This window comes from Atractosteus spatula, chromosome 9 (genome assembly GCF_055471065.1).
Source record: "Atractosteus spatula isolate fAtrSpa1 chromosome 9, fAtrSpa1.hap1, whole genome shotgun sequence".
NCBI lineage: Eukaryota > Metazoa > Chordata > Actinopteri > Semionotiformes > Lepisosteidae > Atractosteus > Atractosteus spatula.
The window spans coordinates 38,434,020-38,451,052 of NC_142714.1; the positions used below are offsets into that span (position 1 = coordinate 38,434,020).

General features: G+C 39.3%; 1 protein-coding gene across 2 annotated transcripts in view; it reads left to right on the forward strand.

Annotated features, from left to right (window-relative positions):
* The first annotated feature begins 7,798 nt into the window (after positions 1 to 7,798).
* atrx (ATRX chromatin remodeler) overlaps positions 7,799 to 17,033 on the forward strand; it is a 106,356-nt gene continuing 97,121 nt past the window's right edge. The window contains exon 1 of one of the 2 annotated variants that reach the window (XM_088924636.1): positions 7,799 to 8,027. In XM_088924636.1, coding sequence (XP_088780762.1) covers positions 8,008 to 8,027 — 20 coding nt within the window. In that variant the 5' untranslated portion in view covers positions 7,799 to 8,007. The remainder of the gene's footprint in view (positions 8,028 to 17,033) is intronic. The other variant, XM_088924637.1, reaches the window with a different exon arrangement.

The following is a 17,033-nucleotide window of genomic DNA, read 5'->3' on the forward strand; positions in this document are numbered from 1 at the left end:
CAAAAATCGACACATTATCAGCTCGAAAGCACGCAGCACATCATAAAGTAGCTTAAAAGGGTAACAGTCTCCAAATACTCACAATTTTAAATCTGGTATATCAGCATCTTGACCAAGACAGACATTTGTAAGAATCTTATTTCTTGATTTTCCCTCTGCTTTTAATAAGATAAGATAAGGTCACTTGTCCTTGTCACTGGTCACTTGGCCATATACAATTTCTTGTATTAGGAATTTGTCTTTTCGCATACCCCAACTCACTCTCCATGAGACACACAGACAGGGAGAGAAATATTCCTTACACTTACATAGTATTCCTTACACCTCCATGACCTCGTGGATCACTGACTACCTGAAAGGCAGACCACAGTCTGTGAGACTTCAGAACTGTGTGTCTGAACAGGAGTGAGTAACACAGGGGCTCCTCAGGGGACGGTTCTTTCTCCATTCCACTTCACCCTCTATACTTCGGACTTTAAGTACAACTCAAAGTCATGCCACCTGCAGAAGTTCTCAGATGACTCTGCAATTGTGGGATGCATCAAGGGTGGGCAGGAGGAGGAGTACAGAGGACTGGTCAGCAGCTTTGTGGAGTGGTGTGGGGAGAACCACTTGGAACTGAATGTAACAAAGACAAAGGAACTGGTGGTAGATTTCAGGAGGAAAAAGGTCAAACCTACTCCTGTCTACATCCATGGGAGTGGCGTGGAGATGCTGGACTCATACAAGTACCTGGGAGTGCACATCGACGATAGACTGGAATGGTCTAAGAACATCGAGGCCATCTATAAGAAGGGACAGAGCCGACTTTACTTCTTGAGGAGGCTCAGGTCCTTCAATGTATGTAGTAAGATGCTACATATGTTCTATCAGTCGGTGATGGCAAGCGCCATTTTCTACGCAGTGGTATGCTGGGGCCCTGGGATTAGAGCAGTGGATTCTAAAAGGCTGAACAAGCTCATCAGGAGAACAAGCTCTGTCATTGGGTCTGATCTGGACCCCTTGGAGGTAGTGGATGAAAGGAGAATGGTGTCCAAACTAGAGGCCATCATGGACAACATCTCCTATCCCCTCTATGACAGGCTTGTAGAAATGAAGAGCACGTTCAGCAATAGAATGATTCATCCACGGTGCGACAGGGAGCGCTACAGGAGATCATTCTTGCCTTCTGCCATAAGACTGTACAACGCATCCACCTTGCGTCTGGGCAGAGGCAACATTGACAGTGACCTGTTTCTGGACTGAACACATCTACACATCTACTGCTACATCTGTTCTTTTTCTTTTCCCATTTACAACTGTTTTTTGTGCAATATATGCCAGGGACCCGTGCAATACATTTATATTTATATCTATATTTACATCTATATTTATATTCATATGTGTAATACGATTTTTCTGCGTACTGTTCTGTCCTAGTTTGTTCTTTGTGTGTCCGGACTGTGAGTAACTCTTTTAGTGCACCCCTCACTGTACTGATTGTATTGTATGTATTGTACTATTATTATTATTATTGTATCATTTGTTACTCTGTGGCTGTGTTGTCTGTGTTAAGCTGCTGTTGCACTGCAATTTCCCCCACGGGATCAATAAAGTATCTATCTATAGCACTTTTCTGGACACTCCACTCAAAGTCTTTATGGGGACTCCCCTCCACCACCACCAATATGCAACCCCACCTACAGTAGATGATGCGACAGCAGCCATAGAGTGCCAGTACAGTCACCACACATTAACTATCAGTGTTGAGGAGAACAGTATAGTGTCCCCGTCTCTATACTGGGGCATTAGGACCCACAAAGATTGCAGGGTGAGCACCCCCTACTGGCCCCACTAACTCCACTTCCAGCAGAGACCTTAGTTTTTCAACAGATCTCCACTCCAGGTACTGACCAGGCTCACAGGTCAGTGACCAGGCTGCTGAGCTTCAGTGGGTTGCCAGGTGTGAATTGCAGGGTGATATGGCTGTTAGCATTAAAATATAAATATAAGTATAAATAATCCCTAGGTTAAAAGGGGTTTATCCTTATTAGTGTAGACATTTTTAGAATAGCTGTCAGAATTATTGGATCCCTTGTTTCTAGAACTTAGTGCAACCTCCTCTGGCATGGATAACAGCACACAGCCTTTCCCTATCATGTTTAATAAGGTTGGAGAACACACTGGGAAGGATTTTGGACTGTTTCTCTATGCAGAAAATTTCCAGATCACTTTATGGACTGCCCTCTTCAATTCAGACCACAGGTTTTCAATCGGTTTTAAGTCTGGAGACTCAGACATAGATTTTGTTTTCAGTCAACCATGTCTTTGTTGATTTTGAGGAGTGTTTACGGTCACTGTCATGCTGAAAGGTCCCTCCGTGACCAAGTCGCAGTTTTCTGGCAGAGGCCACCAGGTTTTGTCGAGTCCATGATGCCACTGATCTTAACAAGGACCCCAGCGTCAGTGACAGCAAAGCAGTCCCAAAAAAGCTACGATCCACCCCCATATTTCACAGTAGCTAGGAGGTTCTTTTCTTTGTATGCATCCCCCTCTGACACCAAATGTCCTGATGGTGTAAGTGGCCAGTGAGTTCAGTTTTGGTCTCATCTTACCATAGCACCCTCTTCTAATCAAATCCCCTTGGCGTCTGGCAAACTCAAGCCGCTTCAATTTATTCCTTCTTGTCAGCAAGGGCTTTATTCTGGCAACCCTTCCAAATAGTCTCTTGGCATGGATGCACCTTCTAATTGTTGATTTGGAGACTTGGTGACCCCAAGATGCAATCAGATGCTGCAGCTCTCCAACTGTGATCCATTGTTTCTTTTTTGTCTCCCCTTCAAACAGGATGTACATGTGCCCTTTTCCTGGTAAGTTAACCACTTTATGTGGTTTTGAATTTCTTGATTACAGCCCTGCTAAGTGGTATATTTAACCTTTTAACTTTTAACCATTTTTTGTATTTTTGTATTCATTACCTGATTTGTGATTTGTCTCTTTGTCTTCCCCCATGGTGATGGATGACAAAAGGTTTTCTCATATAAGCTGGGTATAATACCTATACTATCTCAACAGCTGCTAATTGACTGCCACTCGACCCCTCCACCCCACCCTATTGTTCTAGTGTACTGTGCACGAGGCCCAGGAGGAACTATATTTTGTTCTCTCTGGTACATTGTATAATAATAATAATTATAATAATAATTGCTTACACTTATATAGCGCTTTTCTGGACACTCCACTCAAAGCACTTTACATTTAATGGTAACTCCCCTCCACCACCACTAATGTGCAGCATCCGCCTGGATGATGCGACGGCAGCCATAGTGCGCCAGAAAGCTCACCACACATCAGCTATCAGTGTTGAGGAGAGCAGAGTGAGGCCAATTCATAGATAGGGGTTATTAGGAGGCCATGATTGGTAAAGGCCAATGGGAAATTTGGCCAGTTACACCCCTACTCTTTTCGAGAAACGCCCTGGGATTTTTAATGACCACAGCGAGTCAGGACCTTGTATAAGTGTAGAATTACAATAAAGTGAATCTTGAACCTTGAATTTCCATTACCCCCATTTGGGAGACTCCTCTGTGTCCACAGGTGTGAAAGTAGCAGACTCAGAAAATATTTAATACCCTCTTTATATTCTCTCTCTCTAAGAAAATGTAAAGTAACTCTCTTAGCTCCTGTAACTCTATTTTACTGTCTGCTTTGTTGGTAATGTTTGTCTTTCTTGTTGTTATTGTTGAATTGTTTACTGTGTTGTAAAAGTTCCCCTCTAGGATAATAAAGCTTAAATTGAATTGAAAACATTCCACAGAGGAGATTACAAGGACATTTTACAATTTACAAGAAGACCCTGGTACTGCCTATTAGATCAAAGTTAGACAAATCTCATACTGATGTGGTTTTAAGGGATACAATGGAAAAGTCAATTGGTAAAATGAAAAAATCTAGCTTAGATTACAATTAATATTTTAATTCTAAATCACAATGTACCTATTAGTTATGTTCAAGATATTTTTTACTGATTTCAGTTTTACACTTTTATTTTCTCGAAGCATTTTTTATAATCTTTCAAATAAGTTATTTCCTGTAGTCCAGCACCACTCATAAAATATTTGTAAGGAAAATTACCGCCCACTTGCATGTCATGTCTTACGCTTCCCTAAATTCCCTGGTTTCTGACAGCTTCTGAATACCAACCAATTCTATTTATGATTTTTCTGCTCCTATATTTTCTGACAATGTGACATTTGTTAATTATACCAAGTATATGTTATCAAAACAGGATGATAAATCCCGCAGCCGGCAGAGGAATCCTATTCCGTTTGGCTTCTGAGCAAGGCATTTAACCCCAACTGCTCCAGGGGTGCTGTACAATGGCAGACCATGCGCTCTGACCCCAGGCTCTCTCCCTACCTGTGTGTCTGTGTGTCTCGTGGAGAGCAAGCTGGGGTATGTGAAAAGATAATTCCTAATGCAAGAAATTGTAAATGGTTAATAAAGTGATGTTATGTTATTATTATTATAAATGAGTCAGTTTGAGGTTTCTCAACTTATTAGTGCTGTTATTTGGATAATATCTGTTTTTTTTTACTTCAATGTTTATTTCATTATATTTTATTAATAATACCTTGCTTATTTTAATAATTATACTCCCATAACATTTTACCCAGGGGATCCCAAACCACTTTCTGTAGAAAAGGGCACTTCACCCACCAAGTACCAGTGAGGTATCACTACTTGTGATACACTGCAATCATTGTGCTCCAACAGCCCCACTACACAGCAGATGAAGTGGAGAAGTGAGAACTGATATTACAAGTTGAATTAAGGCCTAAACTCAAGCAGGCCAGGTTGTGGAGGTCCAATGTCGAATTTAGCCAGGACACTGGGATGACTACCTAGACTCCTACAAAAAGTAATATGAGATCTGTAATGGCCATTTAGTAAGACTTCTGGAACAGAACCATATTTTAACATCTCACCTCAAAAAAAGTAATTTACTGCTGCACAGTGCCCCTATGTAACTATGCTGGGCAATTGGTTTGGAGTTTCTGGTCTAGAAGTAAGAGTGCCAACGACTAACCAATTCGTACCAAGCACAGCAGCAACCTAATGTACAGCTTTAACAAAAATCTTCTGGAAATCTAAACACTATATTATGAGAAACCATTCAGGAGAAAAGTATTGGTTAATAAACAGCGATGTGAAAAAGAATACTCCTCCTTATGATTCTATTGTTGTACATATTAAGACATACAGTACCTTACCTTTATCTAGTCCTAACCAAATCATAGTAAGTGCCCCTTGTGATTCACTTACATGTGGAACCTCCTTTAGCGGTAAGAAAATGTTTCCTGTAAGAGCTTCTCAGTCTCACATTGCCTGGGAGGAAATCTGGCCCACTCATTACAAAAGTGCTTCAGCTCTGTGATGTTTGAAAGCATTAGTTTCTGCACAGCTCTCTTTAGGTCCCACCACAGCATCTCAATGTAGTTGAGATCTGGACTTTGACTTGGCCATTCCAAAATCCTGATTCTTTTCTTTTTCAGCCATTCAGTCATATGGTGTTGATGTGTTCTGGGTCATTGTCCTGTTGTATGAATCCTTTTTTGGCTTAGCTGTTGGACAGATGGTCTCATACATTCCTTTAGAATTGTGAGGCGTCCAGGTCCTGCAGATAGAAAACAGGCCATAATCATCACCCCTCCACCATCATGCTTGATGGTTTGTATGAGGTTCTTGTGATGATGCACAGTATTTGGTTATCACCAGACATGTCATTTTGCATTACAGCCAAACAATCTCACTCTGTCTTGTCTTCCCAGAGGATATTGTTCCAGAGGCCTTGTGGTTCATTTAGGTACTGTTTTGCAAACCGTGCAGCAATGCTCCTTTCAGAGAGGAGAAGGGATTTTCTCCTGGATACCCTTCCACAAAAGCCATTCTTATCCATTTTTTTCCTAATGGCTGAATCATGAACTCTAACGTTTACTATTTTGATAGATACCTGTAGATTACTAGATGTAGCTTTGGGGGTCTTTGCTATCTCTAGGAGCAACACATGGTCTGAACTTGGTGGGAATTTCCTGGGATGCCCAATCCTAGGTAAATTGACAGCCATCTGGAACTTAATTATCTTTCTCACTGTGGAATGATAGACTTCATACTGTTTGTAAATGGCTTTATAAGCCTTCCTAGACTGATGAGCAGCAATGATTCTTTTTCTGAGACTGTCTCGGATATCTTTTGACCTAGGCGTGATCTAGGTGCTCCAGACCAAACTGACATAATTTCTGATTTTACATACAGATGGAAGCACTTCCTGAAGATCAACTAATCATTAGCAGCCGTTTAGCAGTACCTGGTTCTAATCACTTTCTTAACCAATGTGGAAGCAGTAAGCGTGCACTTACTTTTTCACACAAGGCTTCTGAATGTTGGCTGATTTTTTTGTTCAATAAGTAATGACAACATAAATTTTTTTGTGTTACTTGTCACATTAGGTTAGATTCATTTACTGTTAGGATTTGGTGAGGACTAGGTAAAGGTCAGATGTGTCTAAAACCACAGAATCTTTAGAGGGTGTACTTTATTTTTCATATCATTGTATGTATAAACAAGATGCATAATATTTTTCATGGTGGAGCAGTGGTTAGCATTTCCACCTAACAGCGCTGGAAGAGGTGTTAATGGAGTCAGCAGGGGGCGCTCACCCTGCGGTCCATGTGGGTCCTAATCCCCCAGTATAGTGACGGGAACACTATACGTAAACAGGCGCCGTCCTTCGGATGAGACGTAAAACCGAGGTCCTGACTCTCTGTGGTCATTAAAAATGGCGTTTCTCGAAAAGAGAAAATTTCCCATTGGCCCTTACCAATCATGGCCTCCTAATAATCCCCATCTATGAATTGGCTTCATTACTCTGCTCTCCTCCCCACTGATAGCTGATGTGTGGTAAGCGTTGTGGCGCACTGTGGCTGCCGTCACATCTTCCAGGTGAGGTTGCACATTGGTGGTGGTGGAGTGGAGTCCCAATTACCTGTAAAGCGCTTTGAGTGGAGTATCCAGAAAAGCGCTATGTAAGTGTAAGCAATTATTAATTATTCATTACTAATGAACCCGATACCCTGGTTTCTTTCAAGAAATGGCTGGATGAGGTCCTTGGATCAATTAACGGCCAACTACCAAATGGGTTAGATGGAAAATATTCTTATTGTCTTGTGTTCAATGCTTCCATGACTAGGGTAAGTTCTGGGTTACCATAACGCTTACTAGGAATGAGCGGCTTTCAGATAATGAACAGGTTTAATATCACTTAATATGCCATTTCAGGGAAAGGGAATTAAAAAAACTGCAGTTAAGACGGTCAACACAATGTTTTAAAGTTATTTAACAACATAAAGCCAGCTTATCTTTATAATATGTCAAAAATTGTTAAAAGCATACATACTATGACTAGACTATTAACCGAATCAATATTAAGTGTCATATTATTTTAATGTAGCTACAAAACTTTATGAAGCAATTTACGATGGTGTCCAGTATACCAAAATAATAGCTGTCTATGCAAAACCTCACCCTCTCACACATACACAAAAAGTCTTCAGAGGGGAAATCACAGCCGCACTTCATTAAAACGTAAAATGAATGAAACAAAAATAAAGACTTGACCAATCAGGAGAAAAAACAATTCTCTATGCAGAGTGTACCAATGATATTCAACAGTTTATACGAGAACCGCGTCTACAAACCAATGCACAATGAGTTTTGCGTTTGCCCAGTCAAAAAAAACCCGCTGCTCTCTGCTAGTTTAGCCAATCCGGCAGCAGGTGAAATCTGAGCAGGGTGCGCCATTTTAGTGCGTCTCTAGCCATCCGGCAAGATGGCGGGCTTGCTTTGTCTACCTGGATCTGGTTAATTCAATATTCCTGTTTTTTTTTCAGTAGAAACCGGTGAGATTATCTGAGACATCAACTCCAATGAGAGGCGAAGCGCGCCCCTCGTGTCTTCGATCGGCGAGAGATGACCGCAGAGATCAGGAGGTACGAGTGAAACTAAAAATTGGCTTATTTATTATGTGGGCCTTTTTTCTGTTGAAACCCAGTATAGAATGTTTAGTGCGCACTAGCGTTATATGCATTAGCACCGGTGTTGCACTTATCGTGTATTTTGAAGTATATGCTGGGATCTCCTTGTAAGAACGATTGCAGGGTGTAGTTTGGGATGGAGGGTTTCATTTCAGACACCAGTAAACCGCATTATCTTCCGTTTTATATTTTTATAACCACTTACGGTTCTCACTAGCGATTGTGCATTTTTGTTCAGGCTGCATGGTGCTCGAATCTGACTTCATTTTATATGGTTACACCATCACTCCTGCACAGTTATATTGTGTAAAGTTTTTAAAATTATTTTGCAGTGATAGAAGCAACAACAATGCATGTGCAGTGTGAAGCGAACACTGATTTCACGAATGTATCCAGTTCAGTTCAGTTCAAGTCTGTTGTTTACCTCTGTCCTAGATCGTTTCAAATGATTTCTTAGGTTTCGGCATCTTCCAGGATCCTGTTGTCCTCACAGTTATCATCAATAATGTGTCTATTTTGAAGGGCGCTCTGAAAGCGTGGTGATGCTATCAATACAAACAGTGTTTCCCCACTCCGCTTTTGCGCTTTGGGATTTGTGGGATTGCAGTAATGATCGAGCATAGATCTCCTCTAAGAGTGGAAGAATATAGAATATTTTGTGAGACGTTTCTAAGAGGTCGACATTCAGCGTTTTATGTGGGTACATAAAGAATAAAAGAAAATGAAGCAGTTTACTGTGGTTTTTGCGATGGTGTCAATTTATGTTTTACTGTTTAAAAAAATAACTTGGAGGAGAGAAAAACGTTAATTTTTGTGGTGTGCATTAAACTTCCGGTGCTCAGCAAAATCCGCAGCTATAACAAAAGTTGCTGTCAAAACTCCATTGCAGCGCTTGTTTGGATTTCCCTCCGAGTGAGAACCTGAGCAAGAAGATAACGCACCACGGGTTATACATATTCATACACTTGTATATAAACATTGACACCTCTGTCAATTCTTGCGTTTAGAAAGCTATTAGGATTTATGCTGAGAATATTCATTGTGCATTTGTTTTTAAAAATCTGTCTTTGTTCTGACACAAAACGCTTGACATTTCACCATCACTGTTAGTTTTTAAAATGACCAATGGTTAGAGTTTAATACATTGCAGTTTTAAAGACGTGTATAATAGACTACAAAGCTGACACCCTGAATTCATCTCTTGCATTAAAAGTTTTTTGTTTGCCTAAATGTCTCTCTGTTGAGCATTACTGAATTTTGACATAATTAAGGTGTTTGAAAATCTGGAACATTGTTTCATGACGTTTATGTTTATAGTTCAAATCTAGATATTTTGTGATATAATAACTCTGAATGTAAGTAAAACAAAATAAAGCATTATGGACGAATTGAGCTTTCAACCATGGTCATCCAAGCAATACGTTTATTCCGGCAGCCTGACATGTATGTCCACTGCTAATAAGATGGGTTGTTTAAACAGACACATTTCCGTACTTGGTGTGATCGTTTTGCAGTCGTGGTTTTGCCGTATTAATGGACATTAAGCAATGGTAAATGTTAAAATGAACTTAAAAGTTGAAAAGTTTTAATTGCTTGCTGCCAAGTTCTTCTGTGAGAAATGTCAGTATTTAACCACATTGTTATGTTGTCTCTGAAAAGGAGAATCCATTCTTAAAGACTCCACAGATTTGGAGATCTACAGTGATTTCCTGCTGCTGTGTGGTGTACTTTTTTTTGTCAGTGTTTCTTCTTAATTTACTGGTCACACTGCTAATTATCTAGGGACTTTGTAGAAAGTATGCCTTTCAAATATCTCTGTATTGTACAGAAACATGAATTTAACACCCTTCTTATTATTATACATTTGTTTGGCTGACGCTTTTGTCCAAAGCATCTTACATTTGCACAGCAGAGTATTTTACGGGAATAATTCAGATGACCTTGGTCAAGGGTACAACACTTGTGTCTGACCTGGGATTTGAACCCACAGCCTTTCAGTTTCAAGTTCCTTAACCACAGTTCCGCAATGCTGCTCTCCACACTTATTCTTCTGTCTGTCGAGTTAGATTTTATGTTACACATTTACAAGTCCATAAATAAAGTGAATGTGAACGATCTTCACAGTTGTCATCCTAGAACAACATTGTGGATTATAAATGAACGTTGATACAATCCCACTTCATCCCTGAGCATCCAGAAGTGTCATGACTCAAGTTTCATTCCTAGATGAGCTTTCTCTGTTGGATCAAAAAAAACCAAAAGGGCTTTGAACTTGTGGTCATTCTATAGTAGATCGAGCCATGCAGCTTGGAGTTGGGCTTCGAGCTGTTATCCCGTACCTACAGTCCACATCTTGCAGTCAGATTTTCAAACGTGAAAGAAACTCTCCAAGGATGGAGTTGAAGTAATGAAGCAGAAGTCAAAGTAGCAGGTGGCAGTGCTAGCTTGCAGTTCCATCAACGACTCTGGTCTCAACCAACACTGGTACTGGGGGGCATCTATAGCCTTGGGAAAAGGGTTTAGAATTGTCTGGATGTGTCAGGGAGCTATGTTGTCTTGCCCATCACTGAAACATGTTTATGGAGGATGATTTAAAAATTCACTCTATTGGCTGTAGATGCCTTATACAAAACCATTGATTGATTCCCTGAGATGGGAATTCTTAGTTTTTTGTTTTTCTAATAGGACGTTGTTAGTTGAAGTTTGATATTGTGATTACTCTGGTATATTATGCTCAGTATGTTTGGGGAAAATACAATCTACTGTAAGACAAGAAGTGCCAAGCTAGAAACAGCAAGAAAGCCTACAAAAGTATGAAGATAATTTGCATATATTTACTGTGTTAAACTGTGGTTACAGATTCTTTGTGTTTTATGTTAAAAGAACAATTACAAAACAGCAACTGGTAAACTTGGTAAAAAAAAGGGCAAGACCTAGATTGTTTTCGACATTTTGTGATGTTTTTTCTCCATTTTGCAAAAACACAACTTGGATGATATTTTACAGAAATTTTTAATTTTATTTTAATCCCAATGGAGGCCTCTTGTCACAGAAAAAGTAATCATTTAGTTCTGTGGGTGTGTAAGGGATAAATACCTGACAATCAGTTAGTTTTGATTGGTTGCCTTGAATACTTTGTATTGGCCGCATAGTTGATCGTGAGTTATGATCAAGTTTCCTATCGATGTGAATAATAGATAAATAAGAAGCCTGGACTTTTGGCACCCAAACTAAGTTAGAGTACTAGTTAGTGTGATGGTAGGAGAAAACATTAGTGGTGTCTCTGAATAACTTTTGATGCTCATAACTCTAATTGTGACTCCTGACTGTGTCTGAGATGTCTTAAAACTTTTGCTCGGCAATATTAATCAAAAGAAATGTGGAGAAAGCTGTGATTTTAAATGTGTTCTTTACCAAGAGCAAAGCTTGTTGCTGTCAGATGAAAATATTTAAGCAGGATAAACCCACTGTGGTTAAAAGGTTCCAGGCCATGGACCCCATTCATCACTTGTTTAAGAGAGCTTTCACACCCAATTCATTTGGGATGGCTGGCTTCAGATTTTGTTTCTTTCAAACTCAGATATTCGAGCTTTTTTTTCCCCAACTGCTTTCATGACAGAAATTTTCAAATAAACTAAAGATGGAATTCTAAAGATTTCAAGTTTGGTTTGCCAATCTTTGCAGCTAGCTTTAGCGCACTGATTTCTTTTCAAGCGAACCAGATTGTCTAAATCTGTGTAAATTAGTATTATTATTTCTGTTGCCTCTGTAAATTCTAGGCCTAACAGAGTAAAAAATACAAAATGCAGAACAGCTTTTGAATAACAGTAGCAGTCCCTAACAGTCTACTTATCAGTCATACTTTTTTGAAATATTGCCATTTTGTAAAGATGGATGGAGTCTGAGAGGATGTTTGTGGGTGAAGGTGTAGGTCAACTTGCTTGAATGTGTTAGGATGAAATTGTGTGGGTGACTATATCCAAGGACTAGATAAAACAAGCATGAAAATATTGTACTAACCATGTGAAGTGTGTTGGCTTCTGCTTATCTCTTGTAGCTGTGGTCTTTGAGACTCTTATTTATGTTTCATTGTTTACCACTGTGTGGTTTTGCAAAGAATAACTAACTGGACTTCAGTTACTTTGGGGCATCTTCTTTTAAAGGGTTATTGCAGTCCCAATTTCTCCGACCATTTATTAAACCTTGGTAACAAAATACATTCTTTGACGTTATAGGAAAAATGTTACAAATTTCTATTGGATTAAAAGAGATGTGTTCATAAGCCTGCTTCTTTACAATGTAATAAGGCTGCATCATATCACTGGAAGTTTTGTTGCCTGTTTCTGAATTGCAGAACCTGGAACTGTGCATACTTGTAAATTGGAAGTTTTACAAGTTACTGTGTATATTTTACATTGAAATGCAGTCACCAATGCTGATTCTTTCTAACCCCAAAATATAAAAATAGCATTTCATTCCCCCTGTGCAGTATTTATATCATTGTTATGGCATTGTAATTGGTTAAAGGTTTAAACAAAATGTTAACTCTTATAGAACCATTTCAATAAAGCCTTGGTTTGAGGCAGTGGCTGGTTTGAGACCACTGTGATGGGATGATGTTGTTTAAAAGATAACGTTTTCTGGGCATCTGGACAATTGCACATCGCAGTTACCCAATAGAAATCCATTAACAGATTTCGTTTCAGTTTAGTACCATCTTCACAGAATGTTTCTGGAGACAGGTTATGAATTCACAATGAAGTGGAGAGAACTGTATTTATACCAGATGTTCTCCTCTCTTGCACCTTAAATAACCTGTTCAACAGTTTGCCCCAAGTCATAAAATCATAGTTAAATGGAAGGGAACACGGTATATTACAGTATCTGTTATCTTTTGAAATTAATGTGCATATTTCTTTTTATTTCTGTATTTTTGAACTACAGATATTTTGTATCATAAAAACGTGATTTCTGCTTCATGTGTTTAGCTATTGCAAAAAAAGTGTTTTGGTTTTCAATTTGTGTAATGGCATTCCCGGCTACCATTAGGAATTTATCCTTTATTCTCTGTAGTGAATCCATTTCTTGCTTTTTTTAAACTTTTGCTGTTTATGAGGTTGTAAAACCTCCTTACTCAGACATGCTGCTGGATGCATTGCCATGGTCTTTCTGTAGTCGTGGCTACAAGAAAAATGAATAACTCTGCCCATTGCCTAATGGGCCTAAGCAGGTTTTGAATCTGTTGTCAGGCTGAAGTTTCTTGGCTTGGTTCTGTTTCAGCTTGGTTGTTTGCCCATATCAGGCGGACGAGGTGTTACTGTAAAACCTTCCTGATGGGCCAGCTCTGTGTAGCATGGCAGACAGTCACATCACCTTGTACAGTGTGCAATACAGATGGGCTCAGACCTTACAGCAAGAATCCAGGGAAACAGCCAGTGCATGGAGTCTGGAGCTTTGGAACGTAAGGTTTTTAGGAGATTAATCTAAAGTGACATCATCGGTGGGTATTACAAGCATAAGCATATCAGATGTTAAGTTGAATGAACATTTTTACATGTTCTAGGAAAATTAAAAGTCTGCAGATATGTGTCAGTAGATGTATTGCAAAAGGAGAAACCGAGAAATGGCGAGGTATTCCTGAAATGGCTTGAAAACTGTCCTTGCCTAGGACTGTTCATCTCAAAATAACTTTGTGATGGTGATAAATACTTAAGTGGTAACTTTTGGGCTTTGTCTTTGTTGTTTCATTGCTCCTTTCTTCTTCTAATACAGAGCATAGTGGAGGCTCTGGTATCTTGTCTGAACATTGGATGTAGAAGACCAGTTGTTTTCCACCTTTGTGATTCAGACTTGCACCACCATATTGTCTCCAGCTACTGTCCTCTTGAATACCTCAATAATTGAGGCCATCAACCAACTGATGATAGCCATTCCAAGGCCTCCTTCATCCCCTGAGCGATAGAAGAAAACAGAGGAGGGTAGGTGGGGCAAATGGCAGACTCCTCTTAGATCATGTCCTCATCGCTTTTCCTGGTGTGTTGCATCAAAGACCAATGGCTGCGGCCACCCCCTCTTCTGGGGCATTGAGGACACCAGCAGAGGCTGTGTGCTCTGATAGTGCTTCCCTTCTGGACACTTGGAAGGATGCAGGAGTATCCTCCTTTTCTGGGTATAGTACAGGACCTAGTTGTCCTCCACCTATTCCTCTATTGTTAGTAGACTGTCAGGCAGCCTCTTCTACTCCTGTGTAAGAAGACAATTAGGCAGTCTCCCTCTCTTCATCCTCTTCCTCTTCCACACTCAGAGGAAAGTCAGTTTTGAGGCAAGATTTGAAAACATCAGAAGAAGATGTGATTGTAATATGATCAGGACGGGTATCCCAAAGACAAGGTGTCACTGCTAGGAAGGCTCAGTGCCCTAATGTACGATGTGAAGTCTTTGAACATTGAGGAGTCTAGCCAGTGGAACAAAGTAAACAAACTGGGACCTGAGGTGACAGTAACTCTTCAAGCCCTTGGTCAGGAGACAGACCATGCAGTGCCTGGTAGGTCAACTAGAATTTTTAAAGTCAATCCTGTAAGAGACTGGTAGCCAGTGCAGGTTGTTCAGCATAGGAGAAATATGTTTGGATATTTTAGACTTGTTCTGTATCCACTCAGCACAGTCCTGGGCATACTGTAGTTTCTTGGATGAACCAGCAAGCGACACATTGCAGTATATAGTAAATATTACCAGGACCACGTCATCACGTTTTGAGGAGATGGAAGCATGAACTAATTTCTCAGCATCGTTAAGAGAAAGAATTGGTCTTAAACTGGAAATGTTTCAGAATGCAAGAAGGATGTGCTCTAGACTTATTTGAAAGATAGGGCAAAGTCAGAAATCACCTTAAAGTTTTTAACAGAATGTGATGGAACATTTTTTGTATCACCCAAAGTCAGTTTCAGACAATTCTATTTTGAGACTTGAAGGGGAAAGCCAATGAAAATCATCTTGGTCTGATGCTTGTTTTTTAGTCTTGTTTAATTAGCAATAATTTTGAGTCATTCACAACTGTATGTCAACTGTATAGACATTTGATTAGCGTAGAACAAGTAGTTGGAGAATTCAGTGATGCATGCAGGTAGATTTGATTATTGTCAGCATTGGACACATTATTTTTTGTAACCTGGCCTAAAGTCCATATTGAAAAGATAAAGGCCAAAGGATTAAGCCCTGAGGGACTCCAGATCTAACAAGGGCAGGATTGCTTTTTAAAGTTGATATGGTTAACAAATTGTTGTCTGTCAGAAGGAAAGACACCTGTCTAATGCTCCTGTCGATTAATAAAATTGCCATGCTTTACGATGTCAATGGCCGCGGTAAGATCTAATATTAATAATTACTACTATTAGTAATAGTACTTTAACAACTCTAACTCTTCTTTTCCTGATTTGGGATGATCTGGCATTGTTAGTAATCTAGTCACCTTGACAAATTATACCAAATTAGGAGGATAAGTAAATACTAGATGTAATAGATTATTTCAGAAATACTAAAGTTAAAACTCAAAGACCAAGTTATTGCTGTTTACAGGAGACATGTTTGGGGTTTTGTATGCTGTAAACATAACCTGAAATCCAAAATGGGAAACACTGAGCTAGAGGAGGCTATGAAGAAGACTTGGGTGTAAATGGTACTGTATGTCACAATAATCATCCCTCTAATCAATGTGAGTAAGCAATTAAAAAGGCAAAAAATGTTGGGCTATATAGTTAAAAGTGTAGAATTTAAATCAAAGGATGTGATGTTAAAATTGTGAAATGCACTTCTAAGGCATCATTCAGATTATGTACAAATTTGGGCACCACATTCTAAGAAAAGATAATGCTGTTCTGGAATTGGTCCAGAGTTAGGCAACACGATACATTCCTGTGCTTAGGAGAGTCTGACACTGAAGGAAATGAACCACATTCTGGTTTTGTAAATGCTGTCCAACCATTCTCTTCCTTCTGCTGGTCAGGTGACTAAGGATGGCAGGTTATCTTCATTGCATTCTGGAGAATGTTGTTCAGATGAACCACCATCTTGTCTGAACATAACAGCCATTTTACAAAGGTGACCCATTGTCATTTGAAGAGTACAGGATTGTCAAAAATAAATACACTTTTATATAGTTAATAAGCCTGTTTGGTGACACAAAATGTAAACTGTTGCAGCTTAGTGCTGGGCGATAATTCGATAACGATAATTATCGCGATATAATTTTCCTCAATATAATTTTAACAAAAGTTTGATAAATGTTCGATATATATGTTTATGCTTTGCGCATGATATGCGCGAGTGTGTGTGCGTGTTACAGACCGGGCAGCTAACATGGTGTTGTTTACCCACACGGTGGTGGCTGACAGGATTGTAGTTAGAGTGGAGAAATGAGCGAAGCTGAAGCAAATGTAGTGCTGCCAACGACCAGCTCGAAGGACGATGACATCGTCGACAGAAAAGGTCATTCAATTTAGGTAATTTGGAGATATTTTGGCTTTTTACGATCAGACATAAAACAGAGCACTTTAAACTTTGCAGTCTGTCTGAGCCATCTTCTATGTGTGTTTTATCACACTGCAGTATTTAATTTTTCTATTAAGATATTTATTTTGTAAATTTTACTCATGCATATTTCGACATAAAAAAAGACTTGAATTCTCTCTACCTCAGATTTGTTTAATGTTTCTGCTGTTTGACAAGTGTTTGTTGTGTTCTTAAAATAAAGAGTTGTTTAATTTACCAATTAACCGTCTGGTTTCTTCAACTTTCACTCAGGAGAAAAAATCTGCCTTTAAACTTGAAAGAAATAATGATTTGACATTTATCGTGATAATTACCGATATCGACAGATATGAAAATTTTTATCGTGATAATGTTTTTGGCCATATCGCCCAGCCATATTGCAGCTAAGTTCAAGGCAATGCAAATGTCTTTTGA